The sequence below is a fragment of the Nipponia nippon genome, unplaced genomic scaffold (genome assembly GCF_047370975.1).
Source record: "Nipponia nippon isolate SJK-2023a ecotype South Korea unplaced genomic scaffold, ASM4737097v1 scaffold_8, whole genome shotgun sequence".
Taxonomy (NCBI): Eukaryota; Metazoa; Chordata; class Aves; order Pelecaniformes; family Threskiornithidae; genus Nipponia; species Nipponia nippon.
This window is the reverse complement of record NW_028262402.1, coordinates 7,529,629-7,546,389: the sequence shown is the minus strand read 5'-3', so window position 1 is coordinate 7,546,389 and position 16,761 is coordinate 7,529,629. Positions and strand designations below refer to the sequence as shown.

Below are 16,761 nucleotides of genomic sequence, written 5' to 3'. Positions count from 1 at the left end.
AAAATCTTAGATTTAGCCAACAGGTAAGTTGTGAGCCAATTAACTGCTTAGGTTAATATTGTTCTATGTTATAACCAGCCATTTTGCCCAACAATTGCCTTCAAATTTGCCTGGAATTTTGTCATCTTCCATGTTTAACATGAGCCCTTCTCTAGAACAGTAGCTCTAGTATAGCAAAATAAAAATTACTGAGTTTATTGGTTATATAACAATGAATGGGAGCCATTTCACCCTTTTTTTAACTACCCCTATAACAAGTATCTTGACTAGAGAAAGCCTCATTTTTGACTGTTAAGCAAAGACCTTATCTCTTGGATTATTGTTTTTTTTAAGTCTGACAAGTGTTTTCCCAGGTCTTGGGTGAAAGAAAAAAAATGACTGAAATAATAAAATGCAATATATGAGTCAATTTCCTTTTAAGGAACAGTTTTCCTTAAAAAAATTTTCCTTAAGAAGTTCCTTAAGAAGAGTTTTTCTGCTCATGCACAGAATAACATGTTGTTATGCACATTTATGAATAATAATAATTTCTTACATTTTGCAAACTTTTATCAGCAAATACTAATTAATCAGCAAAACGGCAGCTACACATTCTGTTTAGCATGATACTGTGATATTGCGATGCAGCTGACTGGAGAGACAGGCAGCATATTTAAATGGGATATCTATGAACTCCATTTCTTCAGCCTAGTCAGAAGCAGTGTTGTGTAGTATCAAGAAGCATTTGCCGGGCTGGAAGGGCCAGTCAAATAATGCCAGGCAAGTTTGCTGAAAGCTTGTCAGGCAGCAAGTTGTTTATTTAAACTCAATATAACCAAATATCAGCACAGTATTAACATAGAATGATGAAGTTACAGGAAATTGTTCCAGTGAACAATCCAAACTAAAACTTATTCCAGTACATAATTTCTTGGAGAAAGCTTGCTGCACATATGTATTTGCCACCATACTGGAAGTAGAGTAAGGCACAGTTTTTTTTTTTTCCTTTTTTTTTTTTTCCAGAAACCTCAAAATAAAGGTAGAAGAATTCATCAGGCAAATTGGGAAGACAGAATCAGACGGGCAAACCAGAAGCCTAGAAACAAAGGAGACTGAGAAGAATATAGGAATATATGATCTAAGCTTTACAATGAAAGAGAAAGAAAAAAGTACAAAAAGGAATAAAATGTGCTATTATTAAAAAAAAGTACTGTGGTGAATCTGCACTCTTTGTGCCCAAGGATACATTCTTTCTCCAAGTGCCTCTTAGCTTGTGGTTTAAATCAATAAGAAATGAGTTTTCCAGACTTTCCATTTCCTTTCATGTTGTCCAGTCATTACATCCTGCAGAGATGAAAAAGATTACCATAGTTGTGAAAGCATAAAGAGAATTCAGACTGGAAGCATCTCTCTAAAACTGAACGTGATGCAACAGGTCCATCCTCTCAAAGCAGTTATCCCTATTCTTAATGCTGAGCATGCATGTACTGCTGCTGACTTCAGCTTAATCAGTTTTAACTCAGTTGCACGCTTGTAGATGAATTTTAAAAATATGTCTTGGTACCCAGTTACTTCTTTGGCCAGAATGTAACTAACTAAAAAAAAAAGTAGCCATCTGAGCAGCAGAAACACTGAAGCCTGGTTTCCAGCACATTTCCGAAGGATTTTCTGTTTGACAATAAAAGGACAGGTTTTTAGCCTTTGCCTTTGGAAGAAGAGGTGGGAAAGAGGGGATTATTAACTGAGTCTCCCTCCTCTGCTCAGCCACATGTTTTCACATATCTTAAATGAACCGGTATCTTTGAGACTTCTCTCTCTCTTGGATTGGACTGACTTTGGACAGTAATGTCAAAAGTTAATGGGAGGGGGTGAGAAAAGAGTGTGCAGATACACACAGAGGCAGAATGGTTGAATATGTCCAATTCTGCCTAGGAAAATCCTCTAAAATAAGTATGTGAAGCTTAAGCATGACTTAAAATTTTTCTATCCTCATCTCCCTCTTTGCTCTTCTTTGCAGAGGAATGTAAAGGCTGAAAGATATGAAATGGCTATATTTGTCTGTAAGGATCACAAGCTTAGAATCACAGAATCATAGAATTGTTTAGGTTGGAAAGAACCTCTAAAATTCTTTAAGATCAAGTCCAACCATTAACCTAGCACTGCCACATCCACCACTAATCCATGTCCCCAAGAACTACGTCTACCCATCTTTTAAATATCTCCAGGGATGGGGACTCAACCACTTCCCTGGCAGTCTGTTCCAGTGCCTGACTACCCTGTCGGTGAAGAAATTTTTCCTAATATCCAATCTAAACCTCCCCTGGTGCAATTTGAGGCTGTTTCCTCTCATCCTATCACTTGCTACTTGGGAGAAGAGATCAACCCCTGCCTCGCTACAACCTCCCTTCAGGTAGTTGCAGAGAGCAATAAGGTCTCCCCTCAGCCTCCTCTTCTCCAGGCTAAACAACCCCAGCTCCCTCAGCCGCTCCTTATAAGACTTGTGCTCCAGACCCTTCACCAACTTCCTTGCCCTTCTTTGGACACGCTCCAGCACCTCAATGTCCTTCTTGTAGTGAGGGGCCCAAAACTGAACACAGGAATCGAGGTGCGGCCTCACCAGTGCTGAGTACAGGGGCACTATCACCTCCCTGATCCTGCTGGCCACACTATGGCTGATACAAGCCAGGATTCCATTGGCCCTCTTGGCCACCTGAGCACACTGCTGGCTCATGTTCATGCGGCTATCAACCAACACCCCCAGGTCCTTTTCCGCCAAGCAGCTCTCCAGCCACTCTTCCCCAAGCCCGTCACGTTGCATGGGGTTGTTGCATGGAGTTGTTGTGACGCAAGTGCAGGACCTGAAGCTTGGCCTTGTTGAACCTCATACAGTTGACCTCAGCCCATTGATCCAGCCTGTCCAGATCCCTCTGTAGTCTTCCTACCCTCCAGCAGATCAACACTCCCGCCCAACCTGATGTCATCTGCAAACTTACTGAGGGTGCACTCGATCCCTTCGTCCAGATCATTGATAAAGATATTAAACAGAACTGGCCCCAATACGGAGCCCTGGGGAACACCACTCGTGACCGGCCGCCAACTGGATTTCACTCCATTCACCACAACTCTTTGGGCCTGGCCATCCAGCCAATTTTTTACCCAGCAAAGAGTACACCCGTCCAAGCCATGAGCAGCCAGTTTCTCCAGGAGAATGCTGTGGGAAACGATGTCAAAGGCTTTACTAAAGTCTAGGTAGACAACATCCACAGCCTTTCCCTCATCCACTAAGATGGGTTTCTTTTCTCCCTCTGTGCATGGTGCAAAGATCCTTTCACAGGGAACCAGCATGCGCTCTGTTACCATTGGCCTTGTCATCTTCTGTTGTGGTCCAGGACATCAGAGCACATACAATTCAGAGCATCAACTCCTGGGAAGAATACTTCGTTTGCTTTCTTTTCAGTTCCTTATTGACTTAGAGAGAGAAATAAATAGCAATTTCCCCTAACAAGAATATCAGCTGAAAAATAGATTAGATGATAGATTAGATGAGGCCAAAGTAGCTAGACATATTAGCTGTGTATTCCAGTTTGTTGCTTGGTTTTTTTCCTTCCATAGCCATTATCTTCTGTGTCTTATATAAAAAGCTACTATCATGAGGCTAACTTCATTCAAAAGTATATGACACAGCTGTTAATGATACCGAAGATACAGGAGCACTTACTGCTGGCTTCACCTTTTTCACAACAATAGTAAGCAGCACATTCAGACCATCAGTATGTACACCCACACAGGATAGCACTGTGTCCTGCCTGCTCACATATCAATTTATATTTATTTTGTTATTCTGCCAATCTTTCTTATTCTCCCAGTCAACCTTCCTTTCCGTAATTCAAATGAGTCATGAGATAATGCAATCTGTTGTGGTGTAAGCAGTTTTCCTACATACTTGTTGAAAATGGTTTCCTTAGAGCTCACCAAAGGCCGTGACTTTAAGTGATTTCTAAATAGGGCATTGAGAATTACCTCTTTAGATGTCTCTTCATTTAGCAGCTGAAGTACCCTAGCTTCATAATGCATCCTCCAGCAGTATTTTTGTCTTTTAGCTCCTACCTAAATCCATAAAATGTGGTATATCCTGTTTCAGGACTGCCAAGAAATGCTGTTCAACCATGGGTATCTCAGACTGTATCCCTCTTAATTTTGCACAAATCCCAATCACAGGCCCACTGCGAACATCCCTACAGGGGCCCACAGTATGTCTATGCAGTGCATTGTTTCCTCTGGCCTTCTGCTTTTTCTTCATGGCAGGACTATCAACACACGAAGCTTCTTTATGGCTGCAGGGTTTTACACTGCTAACAGCTTTTGACAGTTTGCTAGAGCTTGTTAAACTCAAATGATTTTGATAATGCATTATAGTAACAAGACAAATCAGTTACCCCAGCATAGCCCTTCCCCTTTCTTCATCCAAAGATTCATATTAATTGCTTAGAAAAATAAGATTATCTTGTTAAATAAATCCACTCTTGTTAAATCAGAAAACAGGAAAAAAGACATTTTTAGAAGCACAATGGTGATTCCACAGGGCTCACAAACCTGTTAAACAGTTCATTCTATCCATGTGTTTTTTTAAGCTCCTAAAACTATTCTCATTTCATTTAATTCAGGCTGATTAACTCTAGAGACAATCGTGGTCTTCTGCTGCTTTCCTTCTGCTTTCCATAGTTGTTTGAGAATTCTCTGAAGTCATTAAAATTTATATCTGTTCTTATGCAGTGTCCCAAGGAAAGTCGGGGAGGCTTTGGCAAAGTCCTTTTCTTAATCAGGGAGGGGTGCAGATGGATGCAACTTGTCATTGCTTGAGGAAGCTCGGTGGCTGTAACTTAGTCTGGCTCAGTGGAAGAAGTATGGGATTGGGAGTCAGGAGACTTGGATTCTCTTTCTGTATTTTCATTGTCTAAGTAGCTTCAGTTGCTTCTGTTTCTGTCTAATGTCCTCTCTGCCTGTTTGGATCTGTATAGACAGTAAACTCTCTGAAGTAGAGACCATCTCAATACATGTTGTGCAGTTGCAAAGCACTGCCTTCACAATTAATAGCAGTTTTGCTTGTCTACACTAAAGATTTTTCCTTGCAAATGTACACCAGTGGCTACAGCAAGGTGTAGTTTCAGAAGAGAGACCCCCTGTACAATAATACTCTGGTCAAACATGTTCTACTTATTACAGCAGCTGAAAGACAGCAGCAAAGGATGTTGATCCCAAGAACTGTGATTTTTACCTTAGAGCTATCACTCAAATTTTGCTCAAAGGCAAATAGTGGAAATGAGATAGATTTTTCTTGATTTCTTCAAAATTTCAGCTTCTGAAAACTCCTTCCGTCACATGAGCATCTGATTGAGATCCCCTGTCACAGTCAAGGAGTTGCTTTCCTTCTGCCTCAGTCCGGGTGAGAGTCAGATGCCTGGGCAGTGACGTCTCAGGATGCACCTCTGTGTTTGCTTGAGACCCAGAGAATTTTCCTGGAAAAGGTTTTTTGGGAAATTCTTTCCCTTCTCTTTGCAGGTTTGACCATGGCGGAACTACTCACTGTGATTCCACTGCCTTCTTGCTCAGGTTTGCCAAAAGACTCAACCTGTAGCAGAGACAACACAGAAGTTACTTCTCAAGCTCTGGGTGATGTCTCTCTTGGTATTTGGGATACTTTGATCTCATTACAAGGTGTGCAGCTCTCCCCGTGAACTGATCACCTAGATAGAGAGCTGAGCACCAGCTGAGGTCTTCAGTATTTCAACTCCCTGACTTCTTTATTTACCAAGCCTTTAGCCTATCATCTGTAAGTAGTTTTCCCATCTCATTTGGGTGTTCTTAGGAGAAATACTTTTAAAATATTGCATGTTTCTCAACTACAATAAGATGAATGCCATACACATAATGGATACCAGCAGACATGAACTCTTTGTTCAAAGCACTGTCCCTTTACTAAGCTGGAAAGTAATATGTCCTTTGATTTAGGGGTTTTATTTTACTCCTCTTACTACATTGTATTAGTCACCCTGTAATGGGACCAATTGAAATATTAGGTATAAACTTTTAAATACCTCTTTAGCTTCACTCCAAATATTTTACAATAGTAATGGAATTAAACTCTTTTTTGTCACCTTCTTAGCTCAAGCCTCTTTTATTATTTTGCAAGATGGCAATATAAAGAAGACATATGAAACTCTTCTTTTTCAGGTAACATGCATGGACCTAATTTTTAATTGCTGTTTAAAGCTGGATGATGAGCTAGAAGATGACATATACATCAAGGCTTAACCAGTGTTGCCACACAGGCTACATTAGCAAAGGAGCTGCTCATACAAGGAAAAGGAGCTATTCCGCTGCTAGAGTTAAATCACATTGCTGAAGGACATAAGCTGTACCTGCAATGGACTCACATGAAAGAGTGATGTGGGTTTTTCTTGGCACAGCATAGCCAGACGTTGGCTAGAAGCACCAGCAAATCTCAGAATGAAGCATTAAATGCCTACGTACCTATTCACCTCCACAGAGGACCTGCCAGACCAGGGGTCTAACCATAGAGAAACAGGACTGCGAGGCCACTTAATGGGAGCAGGCAGAGGCACGAACAAAGTGAAGATCTGGCCGCACTCCCGCCACTCACCATCCACGGCTGTGTGGGATGGGCATGTAATAACTAAAGGATGCATTAGGCCAGCGGTGAGTACCTGCACGCCCGCGGCCGGGAGGAAGGGGGAGGCAGCCTGCGTCAGACACCTCTGAGTCACCATACCTCCCGGGCCAGTCCCCTGGGGTGCAGTTTACAATCACCAGGACCTAACTTTTAGTCATCAAAGTCATACAGAAGCGATCCCTGAGCAGGGCCAAGGACCTGAAGTCAAGACGCAGCCAAAGTGGAGTTCTGGGTAAACAAAATCCAGCTGGGGTTAGAACAACTACACCTCAACATGAACCAATGGAAAATTTATGCCAGTCTTTTTCGTTCTTCCCCTTTTAATATTTGTGTGATGGATGTAGATCTAAGCCGATGCATATGTTAAATGCTGAAAGTAGAAGTATTTGGTAGATGAGCAGTTCCAGCAGAGCCACAGGGGGAGGCAGCTCATACTATAGCTACCTAGATTAATTTTATAAGCACTTAGAGCACTTTATAGCACACAGGTGATATGGATGCACTCATGTACTTCATGCACAAAAACTAACTTACTGGTATGGGGGCGGTATCAGGGAGAAGCACACACCTCTAATTCTAGCAGACCTGTGCAGCTATTAATTGAAATAATGCTCATCTTCTGTAATCATTTCCTACATGATCTGGGGTTCTCTTTTCTGTGTGGCATCATTGAAGATAATGGGGACTTTGAGGCCATACGCTACAATTAGGAAGAAAAATATGACTGCTTAATTGCAGCGTGGACTTTATTTTCTGAAGTAACTTGTGTCAGTAATGTCAAATGTCAAGGTTCTGGACCTGACTATCTTATCTTGTAGTAAATTTTATATACCTGATCTCATACACTGTGCATTTCTTCACATGGAAGCTTTCCAAAATACTACATCAGTAAATTACCTGTAAGATGAAAAGTTCTCCTCCTTTCACCTGCAATTGGCAGAGCTGCTCTGTCTGTGGACTGTGCAACTTCACCTCATTAAGGTTATTTAGTGCTTAAGGAGCACATGGCAGCTTTGAAGATGATGAGGTCAGCTTCTTGATGGCTCCTCCTTGAGAAAAAATCATGATAGGGAAGGGATTTTCTGGTGCTTCTGTGTTGCTAAAGCGGTCCCTTGAAGATACTTCCACTTGTTGCAAAGCCAACTGTTCCTTTTGCAAATGGATGGACAAATATGAAGTGTTACAGTCCCATAGCAGAGTGAATGTAAAGACAGGCATCTTCAGCTATTGATAAAAGTTGCTTGAACTTCCTCAGTTAGCCTTTTGCTGGCATGCTTTTGAGAGTTGACAGACCTTTCTGCTCCACAAGAGAGATGTAGAAACAATAAACCCTAGGTATTGGATCGTAATAAAGAGCTGAAAACTTAGGTTTTCCAATATTCCTGAACATGATGCTTGAATGCTTCCATACAGTAGCCTTGAAGTTTATTTATGCTTAAAAATTATTTGTCCTGACACCAAACACAGACATTCATTTTTCTTTGAAGTCAGTTGAAATCTTAAATTATTACTTTGGGGACAGGGTCCCAACAAATCTTTCCCAGCATACAAGAGAAAACATAAAATTTACATGGAATGTGCAACAGAAAGGTAGTTTCATCGCAAGACCCTATGGTAAATATGGGCTTCCTCTTTGGGTCAAGTCTTGGCTGATATGGAAGGACACAGAGGATGTTCTTCTTTTAACAATACTGAAACAAAATTTTGTGAATCTGTAGGACAGAAACAACAAAGCATACAAGCAGTACAGCATAATGGGAACTCTTGACACTGAGATATGCATGAATGAATGCAGAAGGTAAACTTGACTGAGCCTTTACTTTCCTCTCTCTTCAATGCAAATGTTTTTTTCTTTGAAGTAACATTAGCAAAAGCAATTCAAAGCTCAGCTATGTGTACACAGCACTGTTATTTCTTTACAGCAACTTTTGTTGTAATAAAAAAGTAGTAAGACCTTTTACCTTGATACAGTGCTTTTCATCTTCAAAGCATTTTCAGAAATACACTCTCGCTAATCTGAACACCCCTTTAATGTAGTTAAGGTTGATTATCATCATGATTATGACTTTACAGGAGGGACAGAGTTTAAATTACTTAAATGCACAAAAGTATTTGATGTCAGAAGAGGGATTAAAACTCAAGGGTCACTATGTCCTAATTACCTGCCCACAACATTAGACCCTCTCCTCCCAACCTTGGTTTGCACCGTGAAGAATTATCTTCTTATACATAGACTGTTTTCTATATTTAACTAAATAATATACTATTTGTGTAATTAAAGTGCTTCTTACACAAAGAAGGATGTTTCAGTTCATTTGGCCAAGATTTCACAACTCTGTCCGGCATACAGCCAAAACGGTTACATAGTTGTGGGGACCTTAAATTGTCAGACCTTCCCACCAGTACTTGTAAGAAGGACAGCGTTTTCAGGTATTGACTACATGTGGACTTTCACCATGATTCTCTCCCAGCATGAAAAATGACACTTTACATTTAAGTTTGAAGGGCCTTAATCTGGTGCATACATTACCTGTTTTCATCTGAAGGTCTTTTGCATTTTGGGAGCGGTGTAAGGTGTAAGTGGGACTTCGTTCTTAGGCATTATTTTAACTTAAGACAAGGAAACACTGCTCATGACACAGAGCCACCTGAAATACTGAGAAATCAAAGCAGAGAGACTCCATGTCATTGTGCATTTATTTTTGAAAAAGTGACATGAAACTCCACTAAATGACTCATTTTTATTCAGAAAAATGGATTTACATTCCATCATTTAGAATATAAATACAAAGTGCACCCTCGGGGAAAATACAAAGCTATCATTTTATGTCAGGGTTTTCTGTAATGTCATAAATGGAATTGTGAACTGAAATTGCAACCTCTCTAGCAATCCTGTAACAGATGTCTTTTTAATAGCATATGTTCATCCTGAACATCCATGTTCACGATGTTTTCCTGAATATTATGGTGGTGTTTTTGGTGCGGTGGTGTTTGATTACCTGCTTCCAATTTCAAATGGCTGCTGTAAAAGCTGACTACTCACGATGATAAATGGTGCGTTAAGAATTTCTAGATTACAGTTTACTGATGAACAGTCACGGAACTGGATTCCATCTCTCAGTCTTGTAATAGGATTTTAATTTTAAGCTATTCAAAACCGAGTTACCAAAAGCATATTGTCTATAGAAATGAAAGCATCTAAAAATGTGTATTTCGCAAAGCACTATTTCTTAGCTGTTATTGAGCAGTTAAATCATTTTGAAGGCTTAAATGCATGTATGGCTCAACCTAGGTTATAAGCTGGTGTAAGTAATGGGGATTCACCAGCTGTTGATATATAGCGAGCTCACTTGAAGAAGTGCAAAGTTTTATGTTGATACAGGTTTTCCTTGTTAGTTAACCGCTAAATTGAAATTAGCATGGTATTAAATTTGAAAAGGTACTTAGTTTGTCTGCAAGAACACAGTTTTTCAGCTCCTTTTTCTGATTCTGACTATAAGCTGTCCACCCACTGTCTGGAATGTGCCAAAACAGTGGCTCAGACTAGACATCTTCAGAAACCCCATCTAATGAAGCTTCTTTTGAGCTTCCAGCTCAACATTTCTTTAAGTATCTATGTCATTAACAATTCACCATGAGCAGGCTTTTCTGCTTGCTGTTCTGTGTTCAGATTTACCCTGGCTATATATAGAGCTCTAGATAGAATAATACTCCTACAAAATACATACAGTAGAGAGTCCATAAGCATGGAGTGGGAAAGCTGGTACCTCTCTGGATAGCTACAGTATTAAACTCCCCTGGGAACAGCCTGTGCAGAAACAGCTAGCACAAGTTCTAAACGGGAGTAAGAAAGGACTCTTTTAACTTAGGGTCCCTGAGAGTTCAAACAGTGAATATTTTCACATTATTTTAACAAAGTGAGCTCTCAGATTCAAAAAGAGGAAAAAAAAAAAAAAAAAAAAAAGAACCAGAACCAGAAAAGCAAACGGATTGCACATAGCTGTGGTTAAAGATGAATACTGCAACACAACTGACAGCTTTTCATAAGCAATTCAATGGAGGAAAATTGTAGTAGAATTAAACAGAAGGAATTGCCAAAAATTATTCACTAAAAGATTCTGTGCACTGAAAGTAGAACATATACCTTCAACAGAAAGGCCAACCTAGAATGAGAAAAATAGGGTAAATTTCATTCTTAGTATGGTATTATGGCTATACTGCAGCGCAGACAAAGTGAACATGTAACTTCACCTGTGTCCTTCTTTCTCCCTTTATTAAACTATGATTTTCCAAAGTCCCTTTCTCATCAGTATAGTCTCACATTTTGAACTGCAGTAAGAAGTCTTCAGCCTCTGTGACAAACATCCCAGCTATGTATGAAGATCTCTAACATACACTGAAGACAAGACAATGAAGTGTTTAAAGCTGCAGAGAGAGCAAGTTCCAGCTGAAACCCAAGTTCAGCACTAGCTGCTACTGCCTTAACTCACCAGGAATATACTTTTTCTGGCATACAATGAACTGCCTCACAGATGGCAGCAGATTTCTCAGCTGTGATAAAATGTAGGACCTATGTTCAGTGATGAATGTGAGCCTGCATTTACTAGCAGATATGTGACATTTTTTAACAGACAGGTAGCACTAAGTGGCACGTGAGAATGGCACATCTGGATGGCTGAGGTCTCTCCGATAGATAAAGTTGCTTTAGAGAAAATCTATGACACTTTTAAAAATAAGTACTTCCAGTTAACAAGATACTGGCTATTTTTGAAAGCTCTGCATTTGATATTTATATCTATCGATAGTAATAATATACATAAATATATCAAAACTATTGATGTTTCTCAAAATGTAAGATCATGTCATGGTAAAACAAATGTTCTGCTTAAATGAGTGCACTTGTGGCAACAAGAAAAATACCACAAATAGGAAAATGGTAATTATTAATATATAATGATACAGGATTTACCTTTTCATATCAGTTAAAGCTATATTTAGCTTGGTGAGCTAAATATATGTACTTTCCATATATGTGTATTTCAGAAAGAAAATACAACTCCTTTTGTTTTCCAAAACATGCCCCAGTTTGTTCTCAGAATCATTTTTCGATGTTGAAAATACCACCCTTAATTAAAACCATATTAAACCTCTAAATGAATTGTTTTTTAACTGAAAACAAACCTCTTCCATTTAGTTACAAACACCATAACCTAGGAATTTTCACCTAGGTTAGAACTGGAATTTTGGTCTTGTTTGCCATTTCTGGCAATCTAGGACGAATCAGCACTTCTCGCTTCACGTCACTGTTTTATAGGGTGCTCCAGGGATTTTGTGGCACTGTTTAGTTCCACCATCTGTTGACAAATTGAGGAATTTGGGGGGGAAGTCAAATAAATCACAGTGTCTCCAGGAATATCGTAGGTGGTCTGGCTGAAATATGGACCATCTGAAGGTTAGTTTTCAGAGAGACTGAGCCAATGCTTAGCATTTTTAGCACATGGTTACGCATTTAAGTAGGTAAATTATTTCTATTATACAACAACATTTGTGGAATACTGTTTTCTGGAACTGCAGCGTAACTTAGAAAAGTATTTACATACCACCACCTGCAGCACTACTCTCTTTACAAGCAGTCAGTGAAGACTCCCGGAGAGTCGCATGTAAACACGCAGATCAGAAGTATCAAAAAGAAAGCAGGCCGGGTACCCTGGCTGCGACTTCGGGAGGTATGTAGCAGCATTCCCATTGACTTTATAATATTTCCACGATGAAAGCTTTTAAGAAAGTATTAAAGCCTTCACTGAGGACACGTTTCAAGGATGTAACAACATTTCAGGGCTTACAGACCAGACGATAGCGATGTTTCACAAACACACTGGAGATGTTCTGATGAGGCCACTGGTGAAGTGTAGGAACGGCATATTAATAGAAATACTCAGAAATAATGGGATGGCAATATCCACTTCTGGAGAGGAGGCATCCTGGGGAAAAAGGGGAAAAAACAAAGCAGTTATGTCATATGCCATGACACAAAATGAGCATAAACTAGATCTTACTCCAAGGAGCTGTTCCGCATCGGATGTTCCCCATCGTTTCCTGAAGAATTCCAGCCGTGCGACTAGCTAGCACCGAGCTGACACCCGCAGACCGCTCCCTCGGGCCCGGGGCAGCGGAGGCCTCGGGCGGCCCCGGCCTCTCCCACTCGGGCCGCAAGCACCAACCTGCCGCCCCGCGGGGCTGCCGGGCCTCCCCCGCCTCTCCTCGGGCCGGGGGTGCCCGTCCGGGGCGAGGCCCCCGGGGGTGCCCGTCCGGGGCGAGGCCCCCGGCGGCCGGCGCGGCCTCCCCTCAGCGCGGGCGGCCGCTGCCCCCTAGCGAGCGGCGAGGGCGGGCGGCCCGGTGGGCGGGGCCGGGCCACACGCCGCGCGCGCTCCCCCCCGCCCCGCCCCTCCTCGCTAACATGGCCGCCGCGGCCGTGAAGGTAAGCGCTGATCCGCGCCGCCACGGGTTGGCAACGAGGAAGGCAGCGCCCACCGCCCGTCCCCGCCCGTCCCCGCCCGTCGCCTCCCCCGCTCCTGGGCCGGCGTGCTGAGTGGGAGCGGGAGCGGGAGCGGGCGGGCCAGCCAGGCCGCTGTCCTCCTGGCGCTGCCGAGCACGTGACCCTCCTCCCCCGGCTCCCCGCCCGCCCGTCCGGAACGCGGCGGCCCTCGGCTGTGCCAGGCGGGAGAGGGACCGCGTGTCCGTGTGTCCGTCCGTCCCCCCGCCACCGCCGCCCAGGCCGCTGCCTCCCCCGCCCGGGGCCTCTCTGCCACGGGCCGCCAGCCCCCGCATGGCGCTGCCCCAGGCGGCGGCCTTGCCCGCGTCTGCCGCTCTCCGGCGGCCGCCCCGGAAGAGGCGATTTCTTTGTTTGTTTTGGGTTTTCTTCAATGAAAGCGGGAGGCCTCCGGTGTTGAGGGTTTCTGACCCGGCTGTGGCGTGTCGGGGTTTGTCAGTCAGAGGCACCGGGGCGGGTTTGCCATTATGGCAGGGCGAAGCCGCAGCAGAAGCGAGCCGGGACAGAAGGTTCGCCTCAGGCTTGTCCGTCCCCTGTGTTTCAAAAATGGCTCCGAAGGGTGACGGCGTGCGTCAGGGGAGAGCAGGCCAGTTAGGCTGAAACTCTGGGTTTGTGTTTTGACCAAAATATGAGTTAGTTTCCTGAGGTGAAGAGGCTAAAACTCTGGGTTTGTGTTTTGACCAAAATATGAGTTAGTTTTCTGAGGTGAAGTAGCTCTCCCAGTTGTTTTGGTGTGTGGAAATTGGTTATAAGCTGCCTTTATTTTACAGAGACAGCAGGTTTATTCTCTTAACTGTACATTGTATGCAGCTTGCTGTTCATCGTTTAAGTGAAAAGTCTTTTTAATGCCACCCTCTTCTCATCCCCAAAACAGATGTGAGGAACACAGATATGTATTCATTGGTTGTTAGCTGTCACAAAGACTCATAGCTGATCATGCCAACGCTTCACATGTGCTAGTCCTTAAGACCCTCAGATGGACAAGTGTAGGCTGTTACTGCACTGATACTTCTGTGTCTTGTGCTTGAACCTGTTTGAGGAATTTCACCCAGCAGCAGGTAAAGAAAGGCATATACACTTAACTGTGACCATTATTTGGGCTCCCACAGAGAAATGCTTTTGATTGTGTAGTTTTTATAGGTTTCACTTCTGTTGCACTTCATCCCAATGTTTGAGATGGACTATACCATAGTAAAATACTTCACGTTTCATTCCATTGCAATGCCATTTTATTTTAGATTTAAATCTAGATAATCTTAGCTGCAGCCTCCATTAATTTTCATGGGTTATCTGCTTCATGACCCTTTGTACGATGCAAAGCCTGGAATGGAGGATATGGTTGTATCTTTCCATTCTTGAAGTTCACTCCTAGAGGTGACTGTCTCTGCCTTTTGAGGAAAGGTGAGACTTTTCTCCCTGAGTCAACTCCTCTGAGCCATTCTTTGCCTTCAGTACCTGGGCTGCTAGGTGGAAATAGACCTCAACTCCCTTGGCAGAGTGTCCGCCCACTGGGCCTAAAGCAGCTGCATTCCTGTTGATAGTTCACTAGAAGGTCTGTAAAGCAGAATTTAATACAGAATCACATTTTTGGGTCTCTAGCCCCCAGACACAGCTAATTTTCCTGCAGATTATGTAAAGTGGAGGAAAAATAATTCTCTTGCAGGAGGTAAAATTAATTTTAGGATTGGAGCTGCCAGCTCCAAGTTGGCATTACATGGTTGGAAAAGCAGCTGCTTCAACAAATCTCTGCTGGCCTAACTTTCCTTCCGCTGTAGTAGCTCTCCTGTGAATTACAGTAAGCCCAGCGTTTCTCTAGCCAGTGTTGCCTAGGGTGGCTTGAAAGATGACCAAACTGCTGCTGAGGTGTTCTGAAGGGAGGAAGAAGGCAAAAGCAAATTCAAGGTAGTCCAGCTCTTCTTCTTGCTGTGGGTTCTCAACCCTGGGAGCTGTGAATGTTTTGCCAGCTTGTTGCACTGCTGCCGTTTCTGACAGCATGGCCCTTGGTGTAAAAGCCTGCTCTGGGACTGAACTGTGCAGCAAATCTGAAAGCAACCTCACCGGGGCCGTGCTGCCATGAATAGACCGAGTTCTGTGCTGCCACAGATCAGTTGTGCTTTCTGGTACAGGCCATGGTCTGTTACAGTGCTGGATCTGTGTGTTCATAAGGACCTTAAACCATCACAGTTCCAAAATAACTTTTATGTCATGTAGCTGTAGCTACATATCTCCAGCATTGCACTGTTTTCCTCAACAACTTTGACTTTGCCAGACAAAAATTCAGGCAGATAAGCATTCCCATTTGAATATTCTCAATCTTAGGTTATAGGGCACTAATAAAACAAGCATTATAGCAAACTGAGTTATAGTTAAGTTACTGAAGGAAGCATTTTTTTTCTAGATGTAAGAAAAAAAGAAGTCACCGTTTTGATCCTGGCTTCTGTTAATGTAGTAATCTTTCGTGTTTACTGAGTGCATGGATGAACAACGCTAAAGGTGGTCTTGTGTTGATTTTGAGTTTTATGATTGCTGCTGTTGCATACTTCTTACATGATTCTTAAGGCAAAAATTGTTCATCCTAAAATTCATATAGTTTTCAGGATTTTCATGAGCAGTCTAACAATCTGAATGTTTGTGATAAATAAGGAACATGAGTAACATGGGGAACAGACCCATCAATACCACTGCAAACAATGATCTAAGTCTTCCCTAATGCTTGAGTATATTCAGGGTTGGAGTCTGTGGGGTTTTACGGGTATTTTCCTTTGCACTACTCTTCGTGCTCCACAGGGGGGTAGCAAAAGGAAATAGGACATCTGTTAAAACTACTTCAGCGTGTCAGCGTTTACACCATCTGGTGTGAAAACCTTTCTCAGAGAAGTATTTGATGTGTAACGAAGGCCACAGAGCCTCTGCTTGTTGAAACAAAATGCTTGATGAGCCAGCTAAAATAGTGGTTAAACAAGTGAGGTCTCTATGAATGTGGAAGTTAAGAAAAAGGTAGAGTAAGAGACAGTTGGGTGTGTGTTGTGGAAGGGGGGTGTTGTACATTGAAGTCTGGAGGTTTTACTTGAGAAATTTTCTGTCTTTAAAAATAAAAAAAAATGGTGGAAGTGGTAAGTCATGCCAGAATGGTTCCAAATTTTTTTTTTCCACAATAAGCATGATATGACTTCTTCAACTTAAAAGTGAGACGGACTTTGCAATGACTGGTTACATTGGAGAAAAAAGAAAAGCAGTAGCATTTTCTCTGTGTGTGATAAATGGTGACATTATTTTTAAAAACCATTACTAAGCTTGAGGTTGTGAAGGCCCTGACAGTACAAGTTCCGTCCAAAGAGCTAGAAGTGTTCTGAACTCAAGAGAAAACTTGACTTGATTGAAAATGGAATTATCCCTAGAAAGACCAAAACAAGATACTTTCCAATGATGAACTAGAAACAAGAAAATTCAGATGTGTTTTTCTTTAGCTGGAGTATGAAATCACAGATGAGTTTAGTCTCAGTGAGAATATATATTTCAAATTACTTTTTTTTTCTTTCCC

General features: G+C 42.2%; 1 protein-coding gene and 1 long non-coding RNA gene across 9 annotated transcripts in view; one reads left to right on the top strand and one right to left on the bottom strand.

The window, feature by feature from the left end:
• Positions 1 to 642: 642 nt before the first annotated feature.
• On the bottom strand, positions 643 to 13,045 carry LOC148050438 (uncharacterized). 7 transcript variants are annotated; one of them, XR_015700986.1, is made up of 6 exons: positions 12,892 to 13,045; positions 12,271 to 12,651; positions 9,201 to 9,326; positions 7,568 to 8,382; positions 1,226 to 5,608; positions 643 to 1,091 (listed from the first exon to the last, which is right to left on the bottom strand). It is a non-coding gene; the product is annotated as an uncharacterized LOC148050438 (long non-coding RNA). The 7 variants fall into 7 exon arrangements; XR_015700985.1 differs by having other exon boundaries at positions 643 to 1,323; positions 2,973 to 5,608; XR_015700988.1 differs by having other exon boundaries at positions 643 to 1,323; positions 4,573 to 5,608.
• Positions 13,046 to 13,109: 64 nt separating this feature from the next.
• The window catches only part of MTAP (methylthioadenosine phosphorylase), a 31,600-nt gene continuing 27,948 nt past the window's right edge, over positions 13,110 to 16,761 (top strand). The window contains exon 1 of one of the 2 annotated variants that reach the window (XM_087741886.1): positions 13,110 to 13,148. In XM_087741886.1, coding sequence (XP_087598012.1) covers positions 13,128 to 13,148 — 21 coding nt within the window. In that variant the 5' untranslated portion in view covers positions 13,110 to 13,127. The remainder of the gene's footprint in view (positions 13,149 to 16,761) is intronic. The other variant, XM_087741884.1, reaches the window with a different exon arrangement.